Consider the following 24,658-nt stretch of genomic DNA (forward strand, 5'->3'; position numbering starts at 1 on the left):
ACACTACAGTCGATAAATAAATGATATCCGGATGAAAAATATCGAAGTGCTTGCCCTTTGGATAATCTGTTGTGCTGATGCGGTAAAATCATTGTTGAAGCCACTCCACTGAGTCAGCGTTATCAAATAGCCTACTTTTCTAGCCAGTCCGAGACTATGGGAGATGAATATTTGAAAAAAAAACTAAAAGTTTGCACTAGGCCTCTTTGTATGGTGGCTGATTCGGGTCATACTAAAAAAATTTTCTGTACGGCTAAAGCAACGATAACAAATTTTTCACATTGGCCCATTTTTTGGTTTTCTCGCGCGAGAATTCAAAACATTTTGGTTTGAAAAATTTTTCTGACTGGCTAGATGCTGGATAAAAATTTTTTACAATGGCCCATTTTTTGTTTTCTCGCGCGAGAAAACCAAACTTTTTGAATTCTCGCGCGCGAAAACCAAAAAACCGGCCAATGTGGACATCTTTTTATCGTCGCTTTAGCCGTACAGAAAATTCTTTTAGTATGGCCCGAATCAGCCACCAAATATGTTTGAATCACGAACTAGGTATCATTACCGGTGTCCTCTTATTTCAGTTTTGATAGGGTCCGGGGCCAATCTACTAAAAAACCAAAACTGAAACATACATTTTAATGATCTTACTAAAGATTCCCAAAACATTTGTTTCGAGTGAAACCATCGTCGATTTCGTCCGCGAATCTTGCCGCGCCAAATGAAATCGTCGCGCCACTATTTGGAATTTTCATTTTATGTTTCAATGCAGACTGCGTTACGGAGACTACGGCGGCTGTAGCTCCGTCATCTACAGAATTCGCCTCTTGTTACTACAACCATCATTATTCATTTCCGGGTTCGAAAAATCTATTTCAAAACTCAAAAAGCAACCATGTCTTTGAAAACGCTTCCACTTCTTTTCATCAATCTCGGTGGTGAGATGATGTACATTTTGGATCAAAGGCTGCGAGCTCAAAATATTCCCGGTGAAAAGGCCACAAGAGGTGATCATTCGTATTTTTTAATGAAAATAGATCTTTTTTGACAGGAGGCCTTGATGGAATGGAAGGAAGTTCCCTTTTGACTTGATTAGCTAAAAAAAAAGTTTAAAAACTTAAGTTGGTGGTTTTAGCTATTAAATTCAATGAGAACCATGAAAAGGAATCACCCATTGACAATTACTAAATGCTGACATCAGATACTGCAATAATGTAAAATTACAGATAACAGGAATGAGAAATCTGAAAAGCTCAGCCTGATCTGACTTGGGAAGAAACAGGCATCTGAACTTCAATGTAAAATTTGTGGTTCTTTATACATGCCCTTTTATATTACCAATTTCAGTAATGCATGATATTGTTAGTACCATGTTCAGTAAGCGTTTTATGGAAGAACTATTTAAACCTCAAGAACTTTACTCGAAGAAGGCATTGAGAACAGTATTTGACAGACTTGCTCATGCATCTATAATGCGTCTTAATTCTGCCAGTATGGACAAGGTCTGCATTTCAAAAACTCGCTAAACTTATATTCGCTTGAAAATTCCAGTTTAATCACTGAATTTCAATTTGCAGTTATATGACCTGATGACAATGGCTTTCAAATATCAAGTTTCGTTGTGTCTGCAACCGAAAGAGATTTTGCTCGTAACTTTGAACCACATGGATTCGATTCGTGCTTTTGTGAATGATTCGCACAACATTCGACAACAAGTTGAAAATGTGTACAGGCTTCTTATTCAGGTAATAAACCGTCGAAATAGCTACCTGATATTAGAAAAATGCGTGCTAGGGTCTTCAAGGTGATCCATGAGATGTTCAAGATTGGATTTAATGAAATGTGTGACCATAAACAAAATTTCAAACCGTCCATGAATGAATTAGACCTATGTAAAGAACAAAAATAATCTTCGGTCACGTTTAGTCTTAACCCAAAACCGAGTTTTATAAGGACCACCGGGTGCTTAGGTTAACCAGACCAGACTAATAGACGTTTTTGTTTTTTATAATAGAATTATGCTTCCCTCTCGTCCGGTGATTTCCAGCTTATTCGACAGACTCTTCTTAGCTTCTTCCAAGATATGCATATTCGGGTAAGCAAGTTGAAAATAAAGCGGCAAGGCAATTCTGTGCATGATCAATTCCATTGGAGACTTCATGTTACTAATTATCTTTTAGGTGTCTATTTTCTTAAAAGATAAAGTTCAAAATGCAAATGGACGTTTTGTTTTACCTACTAGCGGTTTAGTGCCACCGGGCACAGAAATTCCTGGTACCATTAGGTATGCATAGCTGTTTATATCCTAAGGCTAAAAAATGATACCTGGTTTCTCCTAATTGGCCAGATCATTTTATAAATCCCAATAAGAATTTGTAATCAGTTCATTTCTATAGCTGCCAGGTCTGTTATTGTTAGCTTGATCACAATTTTTAACATCTGCAGAGTAGATAGGCCAGCCAGGTCAACTTTTAAGCTCAGCAGAAATGAGAAACAAGGTTTCACTTTTTAGCTTAAAGCTACATGTATCTATAGAGAATCATAGAGCACATTTGTTTGTCTGTTGGAACCAGTTCCTCATACTTTCAGGAAAATGATTACAGTAACTTCTTATCGAATTAAGAAAAACCAAATAAATGAAGAAATGAAATTAACCTTGGAGTTTGATATTTTTGTGACACTGAGTTACATTTTTAAACTTGCGATTTTCAGATATTTTGTTTCTCTCTCCTAGGTTATTCAATGATAATGGCGATGTCTGTACAGTGCCATTTTCATCTGGTGGAAACTATGTGAACTCATCGAGCGAAGGCTCGTATGACATCAGCGGAGATCGAGTCACAAAATTAGGAACAAACATGTATGAACTGAATACATAAGAGACGATTCATTTTGCATAATAAATTAATGGTCCCTAAATATATCAAATCAAATATGCTGAAACAGCAACATGAAATATTAATGGCGTTGGATACGCGATGTCAATGTCATTGAAGCTGTGTGAATATTTTATCCCCAAATGCCAAATTGCATTCATTATGTAGTGAGAGCATATAACATATCAACTTATTGAATTCATGGCAGGAAGTATGTTTTCAGGTACAATGTTGTGAGACAAGTTGAAACGATGCTTTCTGGGCCTGCCAATACCAAAGTTGTGTCACAAATCTCGGATATGGTATGTTAGTTATTTTGTAGTAAAAGTTTAGCTAAAGAACACGATCATTTTGATCTGAGATACGAAGTGTATACTGATTAGATTCAAAATACATGTAGATGATAATTCTTGATCCCTTGATTTGATTTCTCAAATGATCGGAATTTCATGCGTTCACTCTACTATATGTGTATTAACTCTTGAGGTGAAAATTTGATTTTCTATTCATAAAGGAAGCAAACACTCCAAATCCTCTTGCCAAGGCCCAGCTAGATCTATTGTCTCATTTAATCGGTGGTGGAGACAAACGTAGTAGTCGAACAGAATTCCGTCTGAATCTTTTTAGTACAGATGAAGAAGAAGAGTACGTGTAATGAATCAATTTTAGATCAAATCATTGAAAATCATCATCGGGAATAAGTCCTACAAGTTAATAGTCAAAATGATGTAAATCTGAGTTCGTCTTCAAAACGATTATCTCAATATTAACCTTTATTTCAGAAATGCAGTTTCATTCGCTGCGTCGGCGTCACCTACTGTAGAAGAAGCATCCGGAGTGATACGGATCAACGCTCAAATGGTCAGCAATTCTTTTAATTCAATAATGCACTTGATTGTTGTATCTGTAGTTATGTAGTTACACGGTATTGTATTGTAAAGCATGTTGCTGCCCTGAAGACACTAATTCTCTGATTCCCATTTTGTCTTTACATTATCAGGTACAAAATCAAGAGTTGAACAGAATTATGGGTGAACTAGCCGTCGATGATGACAATAGCGAACAAAAAGACGATGATCTGTTGGACTTGTTGGATAAAGCTTAAAATTGCATCTAAATCTAAATGAAAATATGTGTGTTTCTCTGTTTTCTGCCCTCATGCCTGGATCTCGTTTTCTTATCTATGACAACGTAGTACATGATTATGTGAAATATCTTGTAAAACGATGTTAACTTTTTCATGTTACTGTATGCGGTGTATAAAATGTAGTACGACTGGATATTAGAAAATATAGAACAGGGTCTATTCCTACCCCCCTGGTCAACGATGATATTGCAAACAGGTGATCGCAAATGGCTCGGGTCATCGACAAGACCTCAGCTCCAGCGTTTCATCTTGCACTCGTCCTTCAATTTTAGAATTACATTTACATGTTCTACATATGTACGACTAATGCATAAGTCAAATTGTAAATGTAATAAACTATTATTTTCTAGAGTCCATTGTTTTGATAATAGGTTTACATAGATATTAGACGACATTTGAAAATGAATGTTTAAATTTGACCCTTGGATGTTAAAATGTTCTAGATTGCATATTTGGTGCTTAGAAGATGCCACCTTTTTCCACCGCTAATCTCCCGTCTAATGTGGTGTACTAACAATTCTAACTGATTATGGTTCAATTTACGAAAAGGAACCTGCATTTATCTTATTTCGAATTGTATGTGTTTAGATACATGTTCATGCATCCCGGGCAGCGTCTGGTCAGCTGTAATTGGTTGATGCTTGATGTGGTGTAAAGTTTCAGTTTTCATTACTCGAACGCTTGAGATATTACATTCATAACAATCAAAAACTCCGTCCAAACCTTTCAATTTTGCTGGTTGATTCTTTGGGGAAACGAAGCGAGATTCTTTCCAATCGTCCAAACGGAATTTGCTAAAACATGACAATGGTTCGACGATTCTGTCAACATCTTTATTGTGATCAGTTTATTATAGAATGTGTATGTGTAACTGTTGATTCTGTATGAACTTGCACCTTGAATTGTTTGTTATAAGTTACGAAGATTTTAGAACACGTATTTTGTTGTAAATACTAATATCAGTCTTCATTTTTGATCTTTTTTTCGCAAAATCGATTTTTGCATTGTAAAGAATTTCGGAGTTCAGCTCGTTGAATCTCTTCGAGGATTATTGAATGTTTGAAGGGGTCGGCTAACTGCAGGAAAATGAGAAGGGATACGCGACAGAGATAGAATCCTATGGACCATACCATCTTCCATCAAGTTTAAATATGTATGAACATCTCTGGTTTACCTCGGCTATAGATATGATTTTCTATTATCGGTAATTTTTGAAGAAGTGCTCTACGTACCAGATATTTTAATTTCGGAGTAAAGACTAAATGTGTATAATACGGTATATATTTATTCAAAATAGGTTGACATCTGTGTCCCAACTGTCGCATTCTATATATATGCTATTTTCGTAACCCGTATACATTATACAAGTACATGTACATTAACTGTACATGCAGCATTCTATGCCTTTAGTGTCCAATATTATGCTAATGATTTCGACTTATTTTCTATCACCGACTCAATGAGTTTCTACACGTATATGATTATATTTTATTCTACATATTTCTAATAAAGCTTTCTATTAAATAACCAAAACTAAAATTCAAAACATATAGGCTACGTACTAGCTACAAATAAATAATGAAAACTATTTGAAATCAAACCACCGAAATGGAGGTTAAATGTCGTATAAAAACTGACCATTGAACCCTTTGATAGTAGTATAATATGATATAATTTGTTTATTTCAGCATATCTTTCAAGTACTGGCGGGCGACTAATCTCTGTTTATGAAACAAATTCATGACGTCTTCAGCAAACTTAGATGGCATCTGATCATATTCGGTGTCGACCTCTGTCAGCCTTTCGACGGCCGCTTCTTTATCGAATTTCTGACAGACCTCATTATTGTAAACGTCCATCGCTTTTCCCTTCAATCCCTTGCGTTTACACAACTCAAAAGCTAATCTGGACTCGTCTATCTGACCGACACACTCGAACGCGTTGTGCTTTCCTAAACCCAGCATTTGGCGATAGTACACTTGATTTTCAGGCAGGTCCAGCAGGTTTTCCTTGAATATCGAGTCGACCAGATTTGTCGGCAGGTATGCCATATATTCTAGCCAAACGTAGGCGCACTTTGCGCATCTTTTGCACCATGGTTTCACCACGTTACACGAATGAGTATAAGGCAGGTGAACAGCACCAAACGAATTCAGCATAGTAAATATCAATACATCATTAATTGGTTTGAGAATACTGAAATATTTGAAGTTAGAAATCAGGTTATCTCTAATGTAAGAATCAAACATCATCTCTTCTTCCTGACTCTTGCAATATTGATGATTAATGGGTAGTCCATTCTTCTCCCAAATCAAATTCGGGTGTTCGGCGCTCTTTTCGTGGCCCAAGTTCATGTAGCGATATCGATATTGAAGAATGACTGGCAGCGATCCAAACACCGCACGAAGCGTTTCATCTTCTTGCAAGGTTTTTATACCCACATCATTCATGTGGACAATCGGACAATCTAAGAAGTCATCGTACATCGATATTTGATGATGTTTGCGCGATTTGGTGCAATTATTTACTTGATCGCGAATAAGTCGAAGTTGTAAAGGTGAAGTGCCATAAATAGTGCCGCTATAACCAAGCGTGCCGTACTCGACTCCAACTTTTTCTAAAATGGTAGTGCACATCAGACTATCTTTACCTCCACCGTTCAAAGACAGCATCTCGGGCCCATCAGGTGGTGACATCTCAACGGGCACAGGAGAGCAACCACTTGGTTTATTCAAAAATGTTGGGCCTTTATAATCAGGGAGATCATTCTCGTACAACCATTGGGAATACGCACCCATGAAATGTTTTAGCCACATTTTCTCGAATGCTACCGTATGGTAGTGTTCATAACAACCCAGGTCGATTAACTTCGGTTTTAAACTTTGCAGTTTGCTCATCTCAAACGCAGCGATATGGAAATACACCCTATCCATGTATTCTTTTCCGTACGTATCTTCCAGTTCGTAGAAATTGACATCGTGGTACCACAGTGATGTTGTAAATTGTAGATCACCAACACCATACACCATACTAATTTGGTGTTTGGCGCGGTTGTAACACTTCAACAAAACAACGGCCATGATACTGAAATATAAAATCCAGATTTCATGAATTCATGTTCTGTGATATATACCTTTGACGATAAAAACGGTATTCACACCAACATATATAATTGTACATATTGTAGTGTCAACCCTCACTATCTGCCACATCGGCCTTCTGCCAAATATGTTGAGTTGCCAGGTTTGGAAAATTTAGTTCATCGTACGTCTGTTAATTATATGGATCGTACTGCCCAATATGCGTCAAGCCTCCCAAATCCATATGGATTGATTGACATATCAAATGAAATCCATCTGTAAATTACTTGTATTCATTCATGTCCTTATTACATGAAATAACACACATATACAACGCATGTATAGAGCATAGCCTAACGATCCAAGTAAACCCATTACGGCTAGAAATGACAAGACCATTTATCGGCCATCTTGAATCTGGTTGACCCACTTGCGTTTTTTATACATCCAGGGATGAAAAGTTACCTCAACGACTTGAATACAATGGAAAGGTTAGGGTTTCGGGAGGTAACCTTTCGTTCCTGGATATACCATAGCCCCCAACTAAATCGAAACTATTAAATCATGGTTGAATTACCGAATTCAAACTAGTTGAATATGGCCCCCAAATGCTGGAAAAACGCATCTGAGCACTTGAAATATAATTTTTTTCCGGGGGAGTGCCCCCGTCCACGTCCCTGAAGTGGGCTCGCGCCTTTGGCGCTCGTTTTCTGAGCACCGCCATGCTTTAAATTCGACCTAGCGAAAACACTGCATTATTATAGAGAAGATTATTAATACGTATGAAATGATGCTATAGCAATATTGTGTAATAGGCATCAGAGTTAATATTGTGATCCGTATTGGAGTGAACCAAAGATCCGTGAAAATAAATTGTATGTCTGATTATATGGGTCCTATATGCGTGCTAAAGAAACGTTGTTTTACCTACCTTCACTTTATTCCAACTAAACTCCCTTTGCCTACTGGTACTAGCTCTATATATAGATGTCTGGTGTTCTGACCTTTGTAGTGAGTTAGTCCTTTTAGTTCATGGTGGCGCTAGCTGCATATACATGCCTTTATGCCTATTTTACTGAGAAAGACGCTAACAAAGAAGCCATATCTTTTTTTAGAACAGGAACCACGTCTATTTATTACTATAATCTATCAGTTCATAAATTCACAGCAGTGGTGTGTGTACTTTTAATAATCATAATGGCCAATGCTCTTTATATATTTATGTGGACTGCATTAAACCTATCGGATTTTCATTTCGCTGTGAGCAATACATATTCAATCTATGATTCAAAATCGAATGTCGATATATCGCAATACGTTTAAAATGAAACCAGGTCCTCATTTCCTCAGGTTCATCTGATGTTTTGTGCCGAGATCGAGAGCGGGGCCATGGAAGTGCCCACAGACTATGTTCGTTTTTAATGGTGCGCACCAAACTTCCCGGTATAAATTTTTCCTTGATTTCAACACCGACATTGCAATGAGTTTCTTCATGTACATCGTTATATTCAAGTCAAAACGTTTTGAAGATACTACTAAAAAGTTTTAATCAAAAAGCTAAAATCTAAATAAATTCAAATTAGATATGATACAAATTATTTGTAATATGTAAGTAACATTCAAGATGCAATCCACCGACAAATTTGAGGGTTAATGTTGTTTTAGAAACTGACTATTAAATCTTATACGATATATACTTGTTTATTTCAGCATATCTTTCAAGTACTGGCGGGCGACTAATCTCTGTTTCTGAAACAGATTCATGACGTCTTCGGCAAATTTAGATGGTATCCGATCATATTCGGTGTCGACCTCTGTCAGCCTTTCCACGGCCGCTTCTTTATCGAATTTCTGACAGACCTCATTATTGTAAACGTCCATCGCTTTTCCCTTCAATCCCTTGCGTTTACACAACTCAAAAGCTAATCTGGACTCGTCGATCTGACCGACACACTCGAACGCGTTGTGCTTCCCTAAACCCAGCATTTGGCGATAGTACACTTGATTTTCAGGCAGGTCCAGCAGGTTTTCCTTGAATATCGAGTCGACCAGATTCGTCGGGAGATATGCCATATATTCTAGCCAAACATAGGCGCACTTTGCGCATCTTTTGCACCATGGTTTCGCTATGTTACACGAATGAGTATAAGGCAGATGAACAGCATCAAACGAATTCAGCATGCTGAATATCAATACATCATTAATTGGTTTGAGAACGCTGAAGAACTTGAAGTTGGAAATCAGGTTATTTCTAATGTAAGAATCAAACATCATCTCTTCTTCCTGACTCTTGCAATATTGATGATTAATGGGTAGTCCATTCTTCTCCCAAATTAAATTCGGGTATTCGGCGCTCTTTTCGTGGCCCAAGTTCATGTAGCGATATCGATACTGAAGAATGGCGGGCAGCGATCCAAACACCGCACGAAGCGTTTCATCTTCCTTCAGAGTTTTTGAACCGATAGCTTTCATGAAGAGAATCGGACAATCTAAGAAGTCATCGTACATCGATATTTGATGATGTTTGTGCGATTTGCTGCAATTATTTACTTGATCGCGAATAAGTCGATGTTGCAAAGGGGAAGTGCCGTAGACAGTATTGCTATAACCGAGCGTGTTGAACTCAACTCCAACCTTCTCCAAAATGGTCGTGCACATCAGACTATCTTTACCTCCACCATTCAAAGACAGCATCTCAGGCCCATCAGGTGGTGACATCTGAACTGGCACAGGAGTGGAACCACTTGGTTTATTCAGAAACGTGGGTCCTTTATAATCAGGGAGATCATTTTCGTACAACCATTGGGAAAACGCACCCATGAAATGTTTTAGCCACATTTTCTCGAATGCTTCCGTGTGGTAGTGTTCATAACAACCCAGGTCGATAAACTTCGGTTTTAAACTTTGTAACTTGTTCATCTCAAACGCAGCGATATGGAAATACAACCTATCCATGTATTCTTTTCCGTACGTATCTTCCAGTTCGTAGAAATTGACATCGTGGTACCACAGTGATGTTGTAAATTGTAGATCACCAACACCATACACCATACTAATTTGGTGTTTGGCGCGATTGTAAGACTTCAACAAAACGACAGCCATGATTCTGAAATAGACAATCCAGATATTTTGAATTTCATGTTCTGCAATATATATTTGACGATAAGGTCATGAAAGCAATATACACGCATTATAATTGTATTTGTATATTGGACAGCTAACCCCCAATTACCTGCCACATCTGTCTCCCGCCCAAAATGCTGAATTCCCAATAAGAAAAATTACTTAGTTTATTAGGTAAGTGATGTTCGGTTTCTCAGCCTCCCTCCTATGCATCCCCTATAGCAGTGGCATTAGTAAAAATGTACCAATTCATATAGATCGACATAATGAAATCCGTGTGTAAATTATTCGTATTAATCCCTGTCCTCATTACATAGAATATCATATACAGCATAGCCTAACAACCAATGTAATCCCAAATTTCAGGCTAGAAACAAGACCATCTGGTCATCCATCTTGAATCTGAATGAGCCAATTGTTTTTGACGATGTAACTGAAACAAAATTATGGTTATGTCCAATATTCGTCTTCTGAAATATAGTTGATTTTACAAATAAAATGATGCCGAAACATTTTAATCATTCCTGATGATGTTGGCGGGAGAGATGTTTAGACAGGCCTGCTGTGTTAACCTTTCGATGTCTAAATCGGATATGAACCAAAGAAATATCCGATAGTGAAACTATTCAAGCGTATGTGTGACTATGTAGATATGTGCCCAGTATGCATGCACGAGAAATGTTCTTTACACATACCTTCCCCTTCTTGCAACAATCCCGTCGACTACAATATTAGCTAATGTTCCGATGTTGGCAGTGAGTTTGCCGTTTAATACATGGTGGCGCTAGCTGTAATCTACGAGCAATTATCTAATTGTTAGATAATTGCTAGTAGCTGTAATAGGTATGCCTATTTATGTCACTAGACATGCCTACTTGGATAAACGTTAAAAAAGGTCACCGGTCTTCTTGTTTGCAAGAAGGAACCACGTCGATTTATGACATAGGCTATCAGTTCATTAATTCACAGCAGTGTGCGTGCACGTATAATAATCACATACGTTTTTTATTTATTCGTAAACTGCATAAATCTGTTTTAACCATTTTGTTGGTGGAGAGCAATAATCGTTGGATCTTAATTCAAACAGAATGTCGATATACGTTTACAACGAAATTGTGTCCTCGTTTGCTGTAAAGAATTGCGGCATTTTGGTCCAGGTTATGATGTCCTGTGTACCACGGATTGACTGATAGTGAGAGCCGGGCCGTGTCCACAATGGCTTGTTCGTTTTAAGCACCGCAGGCCAAAATTCCCGCACTAAATCTAGAAAATTCAATATCTATAGTAAAACAAAGGTATTATTAACACCAGAATTATTCATTTCATAAGTATTATGTATTTGCCATCTATATATGCACTTGACATTCACAGGTTATCAATTTGGAATCGATTAATGGGAATTGTTTATCTATTCTATTCGAGCCGTTGATCCCTGCGTTTCGTTATTTCAGCATTTCTCTAAAGTACTCTCGGGCAATTAATTTCTGCTTCTGATAGAGGTCCATGACGCCTTCAGCGAATTCAGATGGTATCCGATCATATTCGGTGTCGACCTCTGTCAGCCTTTCCACGGCCGATTCTTTATCGAAGTTCTGACAAACCTCGTTGATGTAGTCGTCCATCGCTTTTCCCTTCAATCCCTTACGTCTACACAACTCAAAGGCTAATTTGGATTCCTTGATCTGACCAATACACTCGAACGCATTGTGCTTCCCTAAACCCAGCATTTGGCGATAGTATACTTGATTTTCGGGCAGGTCCAGCAAGTTTTCCTTGAATATCGAGTCGACCAGATTCGTCGGCAGATATGCCATGTATCCTAACCAAACGTAGGCACACTTTGCGCATCTTTTGCACCATGGTTTCACCACGTTACACGAATGAGTATAAGGCAGGTGAACAGCATGAAATGAATTCAGCATGCTGAATATCAATACATCATTAATTGGTTTGAGAATGCTGAAGAACTTGAAGTTGGAAATCAGGTTATCTCTAATGTAAGAATCAAACATCATTTCTTCTTTCTGACTCTTGCAATATTGATGATTAATGGGTAGTCCATTCTTCTCCCAAATTAAATTCGGGTATTCGGCGCTCTTTTCGTGGCCCATGTTCATGTAGCGATATCGATATTGAAGAATGACGGGCAGTGATCCAAAAACAGCAGGGAGCGTTTCATCTTCTGCTAATGTTCTTACACCGAAATCGTTCATGTGGACAATCGGACAATCTAAGAAGTCATCGTACATTGATATTTGATGGTGTTTGTGCGATTTGCTGCAATTATTTACTTGATCGCGAATAAGTTTAAGTTGCAAAGGTGAAGTGCCGTAAATAGTACCGCTAAAACCAAGCGTGCCGTACTCGACTCCAGCCTTCTCAAAAATCGTCATGCATAGCAGACTATCTTTACCTCCACCGTTCAAAGACAGTATCTCGGGCCCATCAGGTGGTGGCATCTCAACTGGCACAGAAGTGGAACCATTCGGTTTATTCAAAAATGTTGGGCCTTTATAATCAGGGAGATCATTCTCGTACAACCATTGGGCATAAGCACCCATGAAATGTTTTAGCCACATTTCCTCGAATGCTTCCGTATGGTAGTGTTCATAACAACCCAGGTCGATAAACTTCGGTTTTAAACTTTGCAGTTTGTTCATCTCGAACGCAGCAACATTGAAATACACCCTATCCATGTATTCTTTTCCGTATGCATCTTCCAGTTCGTAGAAATTGACATCGTGGTACCACAGTGATGTTGTAAATTGTAGATCATCGACACCATACACTATGCTAAGTTGATGTTTGGCGCGATTGTAAGATTTCAACAAAAGAACGGCCATGATTCATTCGATCTAAAATATAAAATTCACAAAAATTACCAAATACATAGTTATCCATGAGTATCAATGGTTCTGTTCCTGTATATAAACGTACCATTAATTAGAACCCAATATGTCAGTCATCCGGCGCGCAAAAATGCGTTCTAACTGTGACTGAAATTCTTATCTCCCTCGTCACCGAAGGTCGTGCCCTGTGTATGCCTAGTAATATTCAATAATGACAGAACAGAATAAGAGCAGTTGAAAAGTTCACATGAAAGGTATTAAAATGCATCGAGATTATCTTTCCAACTGCATAAAAGGCTTTTCCAAGATTGGCAGTGGCATACATTTTTTCGATGTCCAATATTGAAGCCTGCATCTCTGGCACTGTCAAGACCCAACCATTACGAAGGAAATGTATCGTTGATACTATAGCAACTAGTAACTTCACTGACGAAGTGATATATTGCAGAGCTTTATTGAAAACTATACATCGATACATTGTTACTGATTAAACGTTGTAACTGCATCAAATCTGACGTCAATGGAAGTTCATTGATCTTTGGCCAATCTTATACAACGTATACGTGGTCGCAATACAGGAATTGGATTTGAATACACCGGCTAAACCAGTTATATTATATACACCTGTTCATAAAATATTCCGATATAAGGAGTTTTTGTTTTGTTTCATATTTGAGGCAATCCATATTCAAATATTATTTCACTAGACAATTTCGTTGTCAGTATATTCTAAGGTTTTACAATACCACTAGACATACCGCGTTGGAAAGATATCTTTCCATTAAAAAAAGGAAAAATGTATATGAAATTTGCTTTGGAAATGGGCGCACATTTACGTGCTACGTGATTATCAATGTCGGAAAAAATACCTTGACGTTTTCCTTACATTTTCAGATAAGGGCAGAAATTCCATTCTGCTTGAGCTCGGAGACGCGAAAAGAATGAAATGGCCTTATGAATAAAAAAGTGTTCACTATGTTTTGTCACTTCTTTCTACAACTTATTTACATGTTTTGCAGGGTAAATCATTTTCAGATTATTCTTTTTCCATTCATGATATTTCAATCGTGAATATGATTCTATCATTTGAGTGTAGACACGTTACCAAGGAATTAAATCCGTCTTTAATTCCTCCGTAACAACGTGGATTTGTATCAGGGGATTGGATTACAACCGCGCCAGTACTGACAGCACAGAGCTATCAGTACGATATATTTTAATCTCAGTGTGCTTGTTGCTGTTGTTTTCTTAAATCCCCATTCATTTGCGTTTGCAATCAACTATAAACGGTAGAACAGGCCCATTATTTCTCGACGGGGATTATTATTGTCATTCGGGTGGCTTGTATTGATCACGGTCTAAGCACCGCAAGACTGAAAACCGCGGTGAACGTAGCTATAGTACTGAGAGAGCTACCCGTGTTAATAAAGATATCATTAAGATATTCATTAGACGGAAATCAACAAATTCATATTTCGGTGGCGAATTGGAATATAAAATTACTGTTCTAGGGTGTAAATCGATTTGCTTGGTGTTTCTGGTTAGAATGGCCTCGGATTATCCAACGTTTGATGTCCCTCCAGAAACAGAGAAGGTAAATCTTAGTACATAAATGTCGTTACTAAGTGTTTAGCAGCAACTTCTGTACTCATCTCTGCATAGCAAACATCAATACTAAAATAACAAGTAATGTATTTTTATTTCTCAAAATTGTTGTTTTTCTTTTCGTGAAATTAGGTAGATCGTACGTACGGCAATTCACCGAATTATCCAAGAACTGGGAATATTTCACCGGCAAAATTCCAAAGGACGTCTTCCACCACTCCCAGAAACAATCGGCACAGATCGGAGGATTCGGTAAACGATGCCGATGACATCACTTCTGATAATGAAGATTCGAATATATTTTTGACGGAAATTGATTTCGTGCGAGAAGCACAAAAGGAGGAACAGTCGAGAATTGATGACGTAGTGCCGTCTGCTCCGAATGAATTCGACGAAGATGAAGTTTCGGACGCCGATACAGATTTGTCAGAATGCGAAGGTGCGTGACAACACGATTTCCTCAATATTTATATCGATGATTCATGAATGAAAAAGTGCAGGACCTTGTTCCACAGACATGAACTACATTTAACGACATATTCAGTAAAGATTAGATCTTCCAGTTATCAAACAGTGAAACTGGGTCCTGAATTCCGTCCTGAAAATGGGTTTTTGATTTTTTGAATCGCAAGACATTGGATCTCGACTAGATTTCTTAAAGATGAAATTTCAATTTCTATCTTATGGTCCGTTTCGAGATTTTCTCACTTGTGCAAAAATATCTGTGTATTTATATTTCGCAATATCATCATTTGTGATAAGAAATTGCGTTACACATTTGAAATGCGTTATAGATATGTTTGACTTGCTTTGATTTTTGATCAAATCAAATGCATTTGATCATTAACTTTACATATATATTCTCTCACATGTCATGCTGTATTCAATCAATATGGCCATAATATGATATGAACCTAAATCACAAATAGACTTTAGTGCGGTTAATTGAAGTACGCATGATAGAGTGTACACCAGTTATAAAACGGATTAAGATAATAGCGTAAAGCCCATTGTACGTGCTCAGGATCAATTAATCGTTAGTGCACGGATCGGCAGACGAATTGAATTGAATTTACTACGAATAAATTCCGGCCAAAAACCGTTTAAGTTTATTCTGAAAATATTCCTTATTTGTACAGAAATAATAGAAAAATACCAACGTTAAATCGTATTCATTTGTGATCACAATCTATATTCAACGATGTTCTCAGGGTTGTACAGGTAGTTCGAGAAAAGGTCATGATTCTGATAAGCGAAGTACGTATATTCATCTACAGGCCTACCAAATAACCTTTTTGAAACATAAATGCATTTATACGTTAAACCGCCAAAGTCCAGATCGACAGTAGAAAACAATAGAATATTGGACTATGGAAATTACATTTTGAAATTTTGTTTCCAAAGACTAAGCAGCTTATCTATTGACCCCTTAACCTATCACTGTTATCTACTTTGGAGCCTTTATCTTTATTTTTTCATATCCCATACTTGAATATTGAACTGTCTAGGTCATACCTTGGTGTAATCGGACTGATTACTCCGATGTCGTACTTAATTCATGTCTGAATTATTAAAAAATCGAACTACATTCAAAGGACTCTGAACTAATTTTCTAGCTATTCTTTCTTGTCTTTCTCCCTTTACTGCAGATTTTAATCCGGACAAAAAAGAAGTCGACCTCAGCGGTTTAACCGGGTATATTGAAAAGTGTGAAGAACTGGGGGTCGTTCCGATTACTCCTTTTATCAAAAAGATGAACCTGGAAACAATGGACATAAAGCACTACTGCTGTGGACCGGTTGGTGCCGAGGCAATGTCCCAGCCATTGATGGTAAATATTCAGACAAGTCGTAAACCATTACGCCATCTATCAGACATCAGACATGATCGAAAAGTTTATGACTTTCAGATAAATACAACCTTGACAAAATTGAATCTCGAAGATAATGCTGTCGGAGCTGAAGGGGTGAAACATTTAGCAAAAATGCTATTAGAAAATTGTTATATATCGGAACTAGTAAGTGTATTCAGCCTTGTTCTGATGAAATATACATCTGTATATAAAATTCTTCATTTTTCTTGATTAGAATTTAGCGGGAAACGATCTTCGTAGTAACGGCGCTGAAGAACTCTGTACGGCGTTAAAAGCTAATCAGTTCATTACGAAGCTCAATGTTTCAGGTAAATAAAACGTTAGAAAATTGTTAAATTTATTTTCTAGCATTTGAAACGTCCTGGTTTTGACCCTTTGATTGCGATTTGAAATTGAAGTTAATCTTTTTCTCAATTCAGGAAACCATCTCATAGACAGCGATGCAGATTTATTTGTTGAAGTATTAGAGGTATGCACTCAGCTTTCCTGTGTCATTACCAAAATTTTTCCATTTGAAAAACCTCCTAATTCGTACATTTGTAGGAAAACCGAGCATTACGAGAACTAGACCTGAGTCACAATGAACTAGGAGATGCAGCCGGCGAAGAACTCGGAGAAGCCATAGGTAATGAACCGATACAACAAAGAGTGTTCACATTCTAACTTTATATAAGAAAAAAACGTATTCATGTCTATAGAATACGGTATATTGTCGCGCATCTTTTATGACGGTATTGAGTCTTTCAATGAGCAATGACATAAACTGCCACGTGTCACCACCACGAGCCAATCTCATATGATATACCGCATGAAATAGAGATAAAAAGTCAATAAACTCTGATAAGATGTTCGCATGTGTGTGAAAAGTTCATTTTTCGGTTTCTGTGAAATTACTGCTTACATTGGGAGTGTCGCTGAGGATCGGCTTCACACTCAACATCTATCGGAATCTGTTGCTTCTTCTAATAAGAGTCAGGTGATAGATACAAAATATAAAGAAAAAAAAATATTTCCTCTGCCTGTTTTGTTACTACCGGCTGTATAGAGATAAAAAGTCAATAAACTCTGATAAGATGTTCGCATGTGTGTGAAAAGTTCATTTTTCGGTTTCTGTGAAATTACTGCTTACATTGGGAGTGTCGCTGAGGATCGGCTTCACACTCAACATCTATCGGAATCTGTTGCTTCTTCTAATAAGAGTCAGGTGATAGATACAAAATATAAAGAAAAAAAAATATTTTCTCTGCCTGTTTTGTTACTACCGGCTGTATCGATTGAAGTAAAAAAAATTGTATTCGTAATTACTTTAAATGTTATGATTTACGCTTCTACCTAGCTCAAAATGATACCTTAGAAGTTCTGGATCTAAGTTGGAATCACATTCGTAGGGCTGGAGGAATCGCATTAGCCGAGGGACTGCAGGTATACACTAACAAACCCGATAACACACCTTGTTCATCTTATTGCAATTTCAAAACAAATTTCAACTTAATTGTTTGCTATAGGAAAATGTACGGCTGAAGAAGGTGAATTTAGCATGGAATGGTTTTGGCACTGAAGGTGGTGTAGCTATCGGTAAGGCTCTGATGGATAACCGAACACTTCTAGAACTCGATATCACAAGTAATCGCATGGATAACGAAGCAGCTGAAACTATCGCTAAGGCAATCAAAGTAAATGATACTTTGGAAACATTGAAGGTAAAAAGGCCATCCGCCAATGCGTATATAGTTTTGAAAATGCTCAAGTAGCGATAATAATTCTTGAAATTATTTTTGCAGATCAGCGATAATGCATTTGATCATATTGCTGCAAACTCCCTTTTAGCGGCACTCCTAAAAAATGACTCATCTCAATTACAGTTACTTGATTTAAGGGTAGGTACACGTAGAAGATCATCTCAGATACAAAATCAATCTATTCATTGATTCTTCTACTATAAAGAGTGATATTTCTTTTGATATCTAATCAATATTCATATTCTGACTGAATAAAACGAGACGTGATGAAGGGATCTAACTGAAATCCCCTCGGTTATAAATAATCTCTTCTAAAACTGAACATGATACCTCCCCGTAACAACCATTGTTGATTTTATTGTCGGTAGAGTCCTTCTGTCACCAGACAGCCATTTTTCTATTCAATTCATCATTTTTGATCGTTGACACGGTCCTTTCAGAGCCACGTCGTAAAAGATGAATTCATCTATATGTTGGAAGACTTGCACGAGGTCCTGCCGAAAATAAAGGTGCTGTATCGCTTTATATCAAGACTCCGGCCGCGACCGCAGCCAGTGGCAGCATCTGGTGGATGTTGCGCCGGATGCAAGAATCCGATGGAAACGTCTGGAAATATCGTCGCCGAATGAGATTAATGATCTGACTTCGTCACGTGCTTCAAATATTTGTCCCGTGTAAACAAAAAAATGCCACGCACACACAAAAAATGAACTCGATTCAAAAACCACGCGCGTGGCCGACATGAGACGTCTAAACGAAAACGTGTCTAAGCCAACCGCACGGGGACGCTTCGTGTACATAAAATAGTGTATATATAATGATAATATATTATAGAAAATAAGTATAATACATTCGACAGTATGTGTATGTATTTTCACAAATTTTTGATATTCTTAGTTTCTACTGATTTGAAATTATGATGGAGTCTCTTTTTAAAATGTTGTAACGAAAAATGTCCACAACCTGCAGGCTCACCATCAATTTGAATTGCAAATTCGGGTCTTTCGTTCGATAAAGCTATGTATTTTATATAAATGCTCACAAGACTTTTGACTAGACAGTTGAGAAAATCTTGTTCTATCCTCACTTGATAATTCCGTAAACACGAATCGCGAAACGGGCACACAAACGCAACAATCCTGGTTTCGTAACAGTTTACTAAATGAAAGTCTTATAGAAGTTCTGTAACAGTCAGAAATGCAGTGTAGAATCTAAAATGGGAATCGGCGATGTTCTCCTGTTCATCATATTTACCTGCAAAATAGAAGGATTGAAATTTTCAGACAACGAATAAAAATCTTAATGAATATGGGAATCGAATGGAATGCAAGAATATTTCTAATTAGAATTGAAAGCTAACCAACCTAAATTTCGATTCAGAACAAAAGAAATGCTTTCATAATTTCTTTTTTCAAGTAGAATTACAAGAAATATTTAACATCATTCAGATATGTATTTCTATAATTCTAGTTTTCACCTTCATGATACTTTAAAATTGAGCTTTATTAACTCAGGCAGCACAATATTCAAATGTACAAAATGTTCATATATTATTTGTAACTTATACATAAATGAATTTTGCCTAGTGCAAAAAACCGTCTGCCAAGAAAACAACTTATCTCAGATAAAATAAAATTACCGATATATAAGATGTTATAACAATCTGTAAGTTAAGCCAGTATGTATTACATGGTGCATTGTTCTACGATGGAATCAAAAGAAGTAGGAAAAATTCATTTCCAGGAGAGACGGGTGGCCTAAATCAAACAAGCGTAAACTCTCAAAATACAAAAACAAATATTGAAACATCTATCTTTTCATTATAATAAAGATTTCTAATTAAAAATGGAATGAGAAAAGAGTCCATATTCATGTCAAAACTTACATTTTCGAATGAAATCCAGCGGACAGCATTTTCTTTGGTTGTTTGTAATTCCATCATGCGGACAGTTCGATTTTCAGAACAAGACCACTGTTCCTCGACCGGTAATCGCTGCATGTTCATCACATCGTGATCTTTGATCATTTCTTTCAGTTTGTTTATGTAATCGATTGCGACCCTCAGCGTTTTCACTTTTGACAGACGTTTGTGTTTGTTTTCGTACGGCACATGTCTTCGAAGTCGTATGAATGCGTTGTTGACCGCCTGCACGCGCCGTCTTTCACGGGCGTTCCGTTTTGCCACTAAATGCGGTGCTTTCTCTTTATGAGGAATATGTTTATAATTTGATTTTCCTCTCTTTTCCTTTTTTGATTGTTTTCCACTAGATTTCATCGAATTTTTCATCGCACAGCCGTCCTTTTCTTTTAAGTGCATGCACGAACCTCCGTTGTTGTTACCGCTTATGGCGAACTCGTTGTTGGTTTCTCCGTGAGCGAAAGTTGCCATTTGGGACGAAATGTAACCGACACGTTTATCCAGCATTTCGGAAAACATGCAACTTCTTGGCGAACCCGGAGCCAACAAACTTTGCATTCTGTCGCTTATTTCCGTCGATTAAAAAAACTGCGTTATTGAAACTCCTTGCGACGCGTCGGAGCGCTTGAGTATATTAATTACAAGATGAAAAATGATGGTTTTTTAGCGAGCGTCAACTTCGGTGAATTCAAATCAGAGATTATGAGAGTGTAACATGCAGTAAAGGCGTGCAGATGATAATATTTTAAGCTGTGCTGCCACCCAGGGCTATATATCTCGCACAGTGCTGCGACGCATCTTCATTTTGGCGGTAATAAATTAATCTTCTTCCAGATCTCGCAGTAGCACGCAACCAATCACACGATAGAACGCAATCAAACTTGTCAGCCGCATGTGCATAACCATTCATCTGAACCGATACAAGCCATCAAACTGATGAACTGGACGTCACTGCAACCGTACAGCAACGCGGACATTAAGAATTCTTGCAAAATAGTTATGAATAAAATCGCGCCATTAGCGAATTTCGCCTCATAAACAGTTAAGTGTTTATACCCCGGGTAACGTGGCTGGTTCGTGACTGATAATTAATAGTTGTCGGCGGCACGCGTTTCCGAGTCGTTTGGTCCGATTTTGTCCCCGAGTCTTTTAACCGGATGTATGGAAATTGTTCCATCCGCACCAGCAATGGTAACCGGGCTGACGGTCGGACAATGCCGTTTTACTTCCGGAAATTAGTGGTATTTCATCGGAAATCACAAATAAAATACAAACGTGTCGCCTTTGATGTTACATAATCATATAACAAACAGACTCAATTTTTTACGGTGAAGAAAAAACAATAGAACGAAGGGCTTCTGTGTAACAGTTTTGATATAATCTTTACAATATTATCGTTACAATTATCATAATCTCATGCTACGTATTTCTGTTTGGCAATGGCTCACAATTTGAAAATGGTTAAACGATTCAGATAAATTATTTTTTCATGTATAAAATATAGAAGGCTCTATTTGTAGGATAAGATGTCCTCTTGATTAAGATCACATTGAAAATGCGGTTTTTACAGTGGTGGTCTCCATGTTTTTCTACAATAAATTATAGGATTTATGCAAATGTATGCATAAATTATTTGGTTGTCGCCAACGAGATGCAGTATCGGTGGATAGCGTGCCAGACACCAGGCACGTGTATTAGCATTCATATTTTACAATCGTCACTTAAGCTGCTGATGAATTAAGCAAGTACCTGTCAAAACAACCACCGTTCATTAATTATTTTGTCCGCACCGCCGGATATACCAAATAGGTTAACTCATTAAAAGCTCACGAACTAAGTTAGTAAGGCTTTTTCAGCTTCGGTTTCCGAAAGGCTCTTGAGAAGAGGGGCATTTCTTTTTTATCTTTTGGCACCGGTGAACAGGAAATTCCGAATTTAATTGAAAACAATGATATGAAATTAATACACACTATGGCAAAATGCTATGCAACACTTGCTGCTGAAAAGCCAAATCAGTCGCTTGCCAGTTCAGGCTGGATGGAAGATGGTTTGTAGTTTACCCTGAACTGAAATGTCCATATCAATGTACTTCATTTAAACAAAAAATTATGCTAATTCGACCAAATGTATTTGTATATGATTAGATTTTGGATCTCAATATCAAACCCTTCGTTTCGCTCCAGTGGGTTGTGTAAGGGACACAAAATCAAATCAAGTCTGCCAACCGAATAGAAAAGAAGAACAATCCCTCTCTTAGGATAAAAAAAAAACCACACAAAATAGCTGAGGATCGAGATGCACGCGATAAGATATGTACGCCAGTTTTCGTTGATATACTTAATGTAAAATATCTTCCGCTTGTTTTTATCGTGACAGGTGCTATAATAAACGTTAATTGAATTCTGTCAGTCGGTCCTACGTTTGTGCATGTTAAATCCTGCACACTTCACTCGTAATGGGCCTCTTTTATTTCCTCGTGTTTCCTGACAGGAAAATTAAACTGCAGCGAAGAGCGCTATCCATCGATGAGATAGGTCTTGTGTCAGAAATCTATTAAATGACAGAATTGATGAGTTAATATAATGTAATTGGTCGCTATCACGTCATCGCTTCATAAGTACATTACAGTAAACCTAACAGTCACGTAAAATGTCTGATTTGTTTTGAAATGTTTCTCGAATGCATTGTCGGTGTTTTTGTGGCGAGATTTAAGTGGCGCTTGCGAGTGACGTGCTTGTCGAGGCAGGTGAAAATTCGGAAGGTGTCGATTTAAGTTGACTTCCGGTCGACTTCCTGATCGTCAGTTCGTCTGCCAGTTATCACTTTCCTATTCACGTGTTTCGGTGATTGCTTTCGGTAACGAGGATGTGCGCTCTCTGTATTCTATCGCTTCTGTATTTCATTTACAATACCTAGATTAATCTATCAAAAAGATGTATGATTTGAATGGAAAATAATGTTTTTTTTCCTGAGTGAATTTCGATAACGTTTGGTCATAGTTACTATGAATTATTTCGAGTTTATTTGCAAGTTTTGCAACTGGTACAAAACACACAATATACAAACTTCTCAATATATTCCCAGAATACCATTGCATATAATGTGATATACAATCCCAATTGTAATTTCGTATATAAAGAAATCAAGAAATCAAAGTGCAATCTTGTTGCAACTAAATAACTCCAAATTCTGACACACGGAATTTCGGCAAACCAAACGATCACAATAAGTAAACCCCGCACCCGTCGATCCGTTGCAATGAAGGCCCACATATATATTTACACTGAAAGGGCACGAATTCTCACTGATACTGGTACTAGATCGTCTAATAAATTTGTATTTATTCTTGTTTTGGCCCAGATGGCCAGATATCAGACGATGAAAATATCAGTGAAGAAAACAAAAGCTAAAAGCGAAGTTCCTTTATTATTCCACTATTGAGCTAAAAACGTTTAAAGACTTTCACGTGAGATTTTCAGGATATTCATCATGAAAAAGAACTAAGGATTTGTCGAGTGTAAACAATATTGTTTTGAATTTCTTTGCGTCACCTGCAGCTGGTTGGCTACACTTTACTGCGTAACGGGCGCGTGCCGGGCCTCGCTCGCCCTAGATTCCTTTGTCCGCTATCTTTCATGGTTTCCCCTCTCTATAAAAGAAGTTTTTTTGATAATAAGTTGATGTCAATAGATTCCCGTCATCCAATACATGTAACCGATATAAAGAGAGGCACCACGGATGGAATGACGTGAGTTCTCTAAACCATGTCTTTGTTGTGATATAGCGCGATGACAATATCTCGATTCAGTTAAAGACTGCCTTCATGCGCGGTTTTGCGTGAAAAGTAAAAATATCAGGAAGTCACCGTAGAACAACCTTTGATTAAGTTACTTTGGTCGTACAATAATTTGATTTCTAATCTAAATAATCCGAGCCCTTGCGCAGAGTCACGACTCGTATGTACTTATGTACGTAAATCTTATGACCGGTTTTAAATTTTAATATAACTGACCCGGTAACATGGCTCCTGAATTTGAGGGAGAACGGCTACTGGAGGTATGTTTGTGCGGTTAGTGCGTCCGCAACTCTTACGTGCAACAAATGAAATATATTTCAAGACTGGTGGCATCGGAATTGAGCCATTAAATGAGTCCGGAATAATAGGTTTATTGAGTCTTTGTGTAGCGGATATATTTTCTATGATCCATGTACCCAGTGATGCAATTGCCCTCGGGCACGATCCGCAATATCATTATAATTAAATTGCCGAAGGCGTACATTTTTTTCAAATATGACAATTACAGCACTATGAAAGACCAATGACAATCAAATCACGGCTCACGTAACGCCGTTAGTTTGGGGATATTTTGTATTTCTGAATACAATTAGACGAACTATTTGTTGTGGCGCGTGGTTTAAAAAAGTTCGTGCATTCATTCGATAACCGAGTATAA

At 37.6% G+C, this 24,658-nt stretch overlaps 4 protein-coding genes across 5 annotated transcripts; 2 read left to right on the plus strand and 2 right to left on the minus strand.

Annotated features, from left to right (window-relative positions):
- Positions 1–823: 823 nt before the first annotated feature.
- Positions 824–4,949, plus strand: LOC141907672 (protein OSCP1-like). The gene is made up of 10 exons (XM_074797396.1): positions 824–1,001; positions 1,342–1,496; positions 1,572–1,739; positions 2,009–2,089; positions 2,175–2,278; positions 2,729–2,854; positions 3,094–3,172; positions 3,385–3,515; positions 3,653–3,731; positions 3,871–4,949. Exons 1-10 carry the CDS (start codon positions 890–892, stop codon positions 3,973–3,975), a joined length of 1,140 nt encoding a protein of 379 aa, XP_074653497.1. The 5' UTR covers positions 824–889; the 3' UTR covers positions 3,976–4,949.
- A 383-nt stretch (positions 4,950–5,332) lies between these two features.
- LOC141914693 (UDP-N-acetyl-alpha-D-muramoyl-L-alanyl-L-glutamate epimerase-like) lies at positions 5,333–8,053 on the minus strand. The gene is made up of 2 exons (XM_074805958.1): positions 8,029–8,053; positions 5,333–7,101 (listed from the first exon to the last, which is right to left on the minus strand). The coding sequence occupies exon 2, from the start codon at positions 7,095–7,097 to the stop codon at positions 5,697–5,699; it is 1,401 nt and encodes a 466-aa protein (XP_074662059.1). The 5' UTR covers positions 7,098–7,101; positions 8,029–8,053; the 3' UTR covers positions 5,333–5,696.
- A 174-nt stretch (positions 8,054–8,227) lies between these two features.
- LOC141905427 (UDP-N-acetyl-alpha-D-muramoyl-L-alanyl-L-glutamate epimerase-like) lies at positions 8,228–11,075 on the minus strand. Of its 2 annotated transcripts, none has more exons than XM_074794292.1 (2): positions 10,916–11,075; positions 8,228–10,203 (listed from the first exon to the last, which is right to left on the minus strand). In XM_074794292.1, exon 2 carries the CDS (start codon positions 10,197–10,199, stop codon positions 8,799–8,801), a length of 1,401 nt encoding a protein of 466 aa, XP_074650393.1. In that variant the 5' UTR covers positions 10,200–10,203; positions 10,916–11,075; the 3' UTR covers positions 8,228–8,798. The 2 variants fall into 2 exon arrangements, with proteins under 2 accessions (XP_074650393.1, XP_074650402.1); XM_074794301.1 differs by lacking the exon at positions 10,916–11,075 and adding an exon at positions 10,383–10,792.
- A 3,009-nt stretch (positions 11,076–14,084) lies between these two features.
- Positions 14,085–19,078, plus strand: LOC141914731 (uncharacterized). Its single transcript, XM_074806011.1, has 11 exons — positions 14,085–14,663; positions 14,807–15,113; positions 16,324–16,505; positions 16,584–16,691; positions 16,762–16,855; positions 16,967–17,016; positions 17,091–17,172; positions 17,884–17,969; positions 18,053–18,247; positions 18,329–18,424; positions 18,727–19,078. Exons 1-11 carry the CDS (start codon positions 14,616–14,618, stop codon positions 18,913–18,915), a joined length of 1,437 nt encoding a protein of 478 aa, XP_074662112.1. The 5' UTR covers positions 14,085–14,615; the 3' UTR covers positions 18,916–19,078.
- The last annotated feature ends 5,580 nt before the right edge of the window (positions 19,079–24,658 follow it).

Source organism: Tubulanus polymorphus, chromosome 1, assembly GCF_964204645.1.
Source record: "Tubulanus polymorphus chromosome 1, tnTubPoly1.2, whole genome shotgun sequence".
Lineage (NCBI taxonomy): Eukaryota > Metazoa > Nemertea > Palaeonemertea > Tubulaniformes > Tubulanidae > Tubulanus > Tubulanus polymorphus.